The sequence below is a fragment of the Chelonoidis abingdonii genome, chromosome 1, assembly GCF_003597395.2.
Source record: "Chelonoidis abingdonii isolate Lonesome George chromosome 1, CheloAbing_2.0, whole genome shotgun sequence".
NCBI lineage: Eukaryota > Metazoa > Chordata > Testudines > Testudinidae > Chelonoidis > Chelonoidis abingdonii.
Window position 1 is genome coordinate 147,953,583 of NC_133769.1, and position 6,819 is coordinate 147,960,401.

The following is a 6,819-nucleotide window of genomic DNA, read 5'->3' on the forward strand; positions in this document are numbered from 1 at the left end:
CCCTTAATTGAATTCCTGAATTTCAGCTAGGTTACCCCATGAACAAATCACTCCCTGGAGTGATAACACAGCGAGAATAGAAGAACGGATGTGGCGTTGAGAATGCCAGCAACACTCAGCTATACGCAGCTAGCTTTGCATGCGCAATGGAATACCCATATTACTTGCTACTATGCATGGCCGGTGTGTTCAAGTGTCCTACCCATGGAGGACGCGGAATAAAGGCTTGCCCTGTCCATAAACTGGTCTGCAAAGCTTTGGAGTACCTCCAGGAGCGCTTTCTGGAGACTGTCCCTGGAAGATTTTTCGCCTCCATCCCACAGACATGTATAACATAGCTTTTACCAATAACTGTACTGTGCCGTGAATGCATCCCCACGTCCTCGGGGCAAATCTAACTTAAAAAACCGCTTGCTTTTAAACCATGTTTTATATTTACAAAGTACACTCACAAGGTCCCTTTCCCTGACTTCATTGTGTTGGGATAGTGGACTTGGAGGCTGGGGGTAATTCCCTCAGGGTGAGAGAAAAAAGCTCTGCTGTGTGCCCTGCTCTGCAGCTCGTCCTGCCTTTCTCCCTCCTCCTTACCTTCCCCCCATTCCGCAGAATCCTCAGCCATGGCTGAAGACTTACCACCCTCACCTCGAATCCACAGACAGGGTGGCTCGCGGTACCTGGTGGCAGACACCCCTAGAATTAGGCATGCAGCACCTCAGCGTAGAAGCACGGCAATGTTCTTCGGCCCGCCCGACCTTCCGTTGCCTAATCTTTGGTTTTCTGGTAGGCTTGTCTGAGCCCCTTTTAACTTTTCAACGGCACTGTACTTGAGTCGACCTTTGTTGTTGACTCTTCTGACAAATCATGGCTTTGAAATTTTTTCAAATGTTTTTTCATTTCGTCTTCTTGGACACAGAGTAATCTTTTAGCATGGAATCCTCCCCCAGCTATAGCGATCCGATCCAGTACCTCCCGTGCGGTCCCATTGCTGGAGTATACGCTCTTCTTTCGCGTTCTCCAGGAAGACTGCATTGTTACCTGTGAGGATGAGCTCTGCGTGGTCACCTGTGCTGGTGAGCTCTCCATGCTGACCAAACAGGAAATGAAATTCAAAAGTTCGTGGGGCTTTTCCTGTCTACCTGGCCAGTATCAGGTAGACAGGAGTCATCTGAGTTCAGATGACTTTCCAGAGCGGTCACAATGGCGCACTGTGGGATACCGCCTGGAGGCCAATACCGTTGAATTGCGGCCACACTAACCCTAATCCGACATGGCAATACCGATTTCAGTGGTACTCCTCTCCTTGGGGAGGAGTACAGAAATCAGTTTTAAGAGCCCTTTATATCGATATAAAGGACCTCATTGTGTGGATGGGTGCAGGGTTAAATCTGTTTAATGCTGCTAAATTCGGTTTAAATGCATAGTATAGACCAGGCCTGAGTCTCACTTTCCTCATAGGGCTAATAGTTACTTAGGTAGTTTAGAAGATTAGTTATGGGTAGATTGAGCCCCCTGTGAGTAGCCACTGAGATCAGTGGGACTGTTTAAGGAGAAAGATACTACTCATGCTATGTAAGGATAGCAGAATTTGGCCCGCAGTGTTCTGCAAATGTAAACCCTATGTGGAATTATTAGGTGCCCACTGCATTTTGCAGAACTACTGCACTGCATTGCAAACATCCCTGGCTGTATTGCCTTCAAATGAGGCTCCAGCCCAGCAACAGTGGGTGTGGCTTAGAAAGTGGAATTGATCTGGAATTAGTGGTGGCATTCATTTTGTTTGTTGTCACCTTTAACAGCGCAAAAATAGAAGTGTCAAGAACAAAGCTTCCAAGAGGCAGATGGGCCAGAGCAGAGGTTCTCCAAAGTCATTCATGTGCATCCTGGTGTCACTCAACTGCTCTTAAAAATCACTCCCCCAAAACAAAGGACATTTCCAGACAAAAAGTTGTGTTAAAAGATTAAAAACATGTATCTGTGCCTTCAAGGGAGAAAAAAAAATCCCTTAACCATTGGCCATAACAGTTTAGAGCATGGTTGCTAACTTCCCAGAGGTGAGGGTCCCTTACCTTGGTGACACATTGCTGACTAGGGGTGAACAGGTCTGGGCTATATGATGAAAGAATGGGATAGGAAGCTTCTCATTTCCAGGTCCCTGTTTTCAATCAAACATAAATCCATATGGGATGACTGATTTAATGAATTAGGAGCAGGATACAGAGCATACCTTTAGGTCACAGGAAGATTGACTTTGGGAAAGACACTGTCTTGGCTCTCCTGAGACCTGCTACTTGATCTCACAAGACTCCTAGATTGAGTTTTGGTTTTGGTAATGTGATGAGTATGTACACATTGAAAGCAGCTGCTTAGTAAATCTTCTCCACTATTGAGTAAACTAATTCCCAGAGCAGAAAAAGGCATCACTTTCTCTGGTGTTGCCTCTTGAAATGCTGCACCTAAAAATCACTTTCAGAGGAATGTCCCAGGCAACACTGCCAGATGAGGCATTCAAACTGGATGACATGAAGATACACTCATGAACACAGCATTTTAAAGATAAACTTTGTTTTTAATATTCTAAATTCACAAAAGCCGTCTTTTTCATACACAGTCATTGATTGTGGTTTCTTCAGTATTAAGCTTCATATATGTATGCATATACAGAAATTCATAGTGACATGTTATTTAGTATTTGCAGAAATATATAAAACTTAAGCCTCACTAACACATAAGGGATAATAATAAAAAAGGGGAAACAGAGGAGACTGGGGATTTCAGAATATTGCAGAAAATCTATCTACTATTTGTAGATGACAATAGATGGTTACATACTGTGGTTATGTGATATAAATAGAATGGATTAGATTAGATACAATTGAAGATACAGTATAAATCAAATAATCTAAAAGCATAGCAAGACAACAGCACTCTTACATTACAATAAAAGGCAAATAGCAAATTTCAATTAGCAATCCTTCAGGATTCAGCACAAATTGGACCAAGAATCTGGGTATATGAAATATATAGTGAAACCCGTCTTAAGTAACCACCGAAGGGACTGACATTTGGTTGCTTAATTGAGGGGGTCTTTTAGTAGAAGTAGAGCTGAACTGTACTTAGTACAACTGAGGAATACTTTGATGTCATCCCTTAAAAGAGAGAGTAGCCTTTTAGGGTAGTCTTGAATATAACTATGGTTTAGGTCTCCAAAAGTATGGATTGGGAGCCTTCACCTCACAGTCTCAGTGATTATCTCCAGCAGTTGCACTGCTGAATTTACTCCCAAAACAAGGTGGTTTATTTCAGGATAAATGTTTTAGTTTTGCCTGCAACAGACTGAGATGGAAATGCTCTGTCAAAAAAACTCTTCTTTATAATGAGATAATATCTTTTACGGACCAACTTCTGTTGGTGAGAGATATAAACTTTCAAGCTTAAACAGAGCTCTTCTTCAGGTTATCACCAACAGAAGTTGCTCCAGTAAAAGAAGATATTATCTCACCCACATTGTCTCTCTAATAGCCTGAGACTGACAAGCTATAACAACACTGCATATTTTTTTTTTACAATTTTTTGACTTCCCTGTTGCATCACAAGGCTTAAGTCCAGAAACATTAACAATTCGTGCCATCTATAATATGATCTTAGCGTCTCACCACAGCTGCTGCTATTTAAAATCTTCCGTTTTATACATCACAGGAAGTGTGTCAAGCATTGTACTTCCCTTTGTGGTGTACCTTCCATGTGTTTCATTGTGGTGGTCAGTAACAACAGTGTTCAACCTACAGAAAACTGTGTTCTCTTTAATTAGCTAATATTTGTGCGTTTCTCACACGATTAGGAGTGAAATCCTCACCCTATTGAAGTCAGTGAGAGTTTTGCTATTGATTCCAGTGGGGTCAAGATTTTACTCCTGGTGCCAGGTTGATTTTGAACTGGTGTAACTCCATAGACATTAATGAAGTTATTCCTGTGAAAGTGAGCAGAGAATCAGGCCCATAAAGCTCTACCAAAGTGCTAAATATAGCTGAGCTGCTATATTGCTTTTAACAAGGGCCTCCAGAAAAATTATGTTGTTCTCAACAGTTCCAAGGATTCTAATCTCCTTGGTCTGAACAGGGTCTTCCAGGTGCATAGGTCTTGCTCTGCCCCCAAACCTTCCTACATAACAGTGTTTTTAACCATTGTCATTTCCAACACCACTTTTGTTTTCTTCAGCCTCCACTTTTTATCTGTCATGCTTATTTTAATTCAAGGATTCTCTGCATTTTATTATGAAGTCAATAGAATTGCACCTGCTTCTGTCAGTGGTAAGTTAGTCCCGACTGCATGTGTGTGTAAGAGAGAGAATTAGCCTCTATGCAATTTTATATGGGAGTGATTTATTTAAGTTTGTGTGAATACAGCATTATATGGGTATTAACATCAGTACATGGCACCACCATACTGCATGTCATCTGAGGAGCTCAAGGGTATACTTTACAAAAGTGGATACTATTATTCTTTTTCTACAGATGGGAAAACTGAGGCACAAAAAGCCAAAGTAACTATGCCAAGGCCTTTCAGCCGATACAGTATAGAAGAAAACCTGTCTCCTGACTCCGAATGGCTTGCTCTAACCACTAAACAGTGCCACCCAAGTTCCAGTTAGCCCCAGAGTCTTCCTCTGTCCAAGGGAGCTGTTATGCTTTCTTTTCACAGATCCAGCGGTTTGGTACAGAACAAGATATAGTACCTACAACAGTTAATCCGATTACAACACAAGTAGGGGTGTCACTATTCAAAGGTATCATAAATCTGTGTGGAGATGAAACAGAAATGAGAATCAGAGTATTCACTCCTATTAGTCTGAATAATCCAAAGCTTATGCAATAACTCCAAAGACAGACTAAGAATATTTCACCTTCTAGTCAGAAGTTCCCTAATTTGTGATGGAAGTCACTTCATACTGTCACCTCCTTCAATCCCCACATTTCTGACACTCACACACTCAGTTTACTATTCAACTCTCTCTCTGATGCACACACAAATACAGTGAGTTCTTTATCTGGTTCTACAGAATAGCCTGGGAGATTCTCATTCTCCAGAGCAGTGGTGCCCAATTTTTTTCCCTCCCCCCCACAGGTAATGGAAAAATCTGTCCACACTCCCTGGGAGTCACAGCCAGGGCCATGACCAGAGCTGTGTCCAGGAGCGGGGCCTGAGCCAGAGCTGCAAGCTGGGGCCACGGCCAGACCCAGGAGTGGGGGCCACAATTGGGGCCAGGGCTGGAGTTGTGGCTAGTGGAGAGGCTGGGTTCTGGGGGAGGAGGGCATGTGGGTACCTGGGTAAGTGATGGCCCTTCGGGTGGGCTCTTAGGGGAAGGAGGTGTGGGTATCTGGAAGGGGGGAACCCCATGGCTGAGTTTGGGGGGGGGAAAGGAGTGTGGGTATCTGGAATGGGGGGACCCCATGGCTGGGTTCTGGGGGGGGGAGGGGGCTCAGGTATATTGGCTGGGGGGAGGCCCCACGGCTGGGCTCTGTGAGAGAGGGTTTGTGGGTATCTGGCCCCCCGGCTGGACTCTGAGGGAGAGGCAAGGGGCAGAGAAACAGGAATTGGATTGTCACAGGGTTTTTTTTAACTCTGTTCATGGGGGAAATTTTGTGTGTGTCTGTATTGTTACAGACATACTTGCTGACAGGTGTTTTGGAATAAATTACCAAAATAATTAAAACTGGTGTGATTATATAGTGTTATTTTGACAAGTAAAATTTGCAGAATTTTGCAGAATTTTAAAATATCGTGCATAGAATTTTTTATTTTTGGCGCAGAATGCCCCCAGGAGTAGCTTTTTAACCTTAGCATCTATTCTGCCTGTGTTCTCCCTATTGTAGACACAGGAAAATCCTAGCCTGTGTTCTGTTCCCTTTCTCCACAATACACCTGTGGCAATTATTTCCTCTGATGTATCTGACACTTGGAGGTATAATAAGGAATAAACGTACATGTCTGTGTTAAGCTCTGTGTTGTCAATCCATTTCCATCTACCTTCAGCTCCTCTGACTGACAATCCAATGAAGTAATCTTCAGCTTTTGTGTTACTATGGAGAAACTCCTGCAAAGGAAGCATACAGTGAGTTCTGAGAATTCTTAACTGTGGCCAGAGACAATTCAATAGCATTAGCATCTATTTGGGGTGCCAGTAGGGGAGATTTTCTGGGTTTGTCCAGTTTAGCCAAAAACTGTTTTCCTAGTCTAGACAAACCAAACTTGACCAAGAGATCCCTAGCAGCCTGCTGCAAACCCAGCACAAAGCCTATTAGGTCCCATCCCCCATCAGAGACTCTCTGTAGGACAACACTCTCACAGGGTTTTATGTCTAACAGATTTGCCAATATCTCATAACAGAAGCCTATGAAATGGAAGGTGCCATTAGAGCACATTCCCATGGCGGGATATGTGGCCACATATTAGTATGCCCACCTGTGGCTTTATGCCTCTCCCCAATCTCTCCCCACTCCATCTCCCTGCCAAGTACTTTGACATCTGTCACGTAATACACAGGGGGCCTGCCAGTCATATTCCTGGGTCCTGCCTCTCTGTATGCTTATTAAAATCACTTAGTCATGCTAGCACACTGTGCATTGTGGTGCATCATAAATCCTGGAGTGGGTGTGTCATAAACAGATAGTAGGAGTTAATAGAACAGGAGTACTTCATGTCTCTTTTGCCTGTAAAGGGTTAACAAGCTGAGTGAACCTGGCTGACACCTGACCAGAGGACCAATCAGGAGACAAGATACTTTCAAATCTTGGCGGAGGGAAGTCTTTGTTTTGTGCTTTT

General features: G+C 43.4%; 1 protein-coding gene across 1 annotated transcript in view; it reads right to left on the minus strand.

Annotated features, from left to right (window-relative positions):
* Positions 1-2,545: 2,545 nt before the first annotated feature.
* LOC116827666 (C-type lectin domain family 5 member A-like) overlaps positions 2,546-6,819 on the minus strand; it is a 16,377-nt gene continuing 12,103 nt past the window's right edge. The window contains exons 5-6 of the mRNA XM_032785410.2: positions 5,982-6,091; positions 2,546-4,794 (exon numbers count right to left, since the gene is read on the minus strand). Of these exons, the coding sequence (XP_032641301.1) occupies positions 4,680-4,794; positions 5,982-6,091 (225 nt within the window). The 3' untranslated portion in view covers positions 2,546-4,679. The remainder of the gene's footprint in view (positions 4,795-5,981; positions 6,092-6,819) is intronic.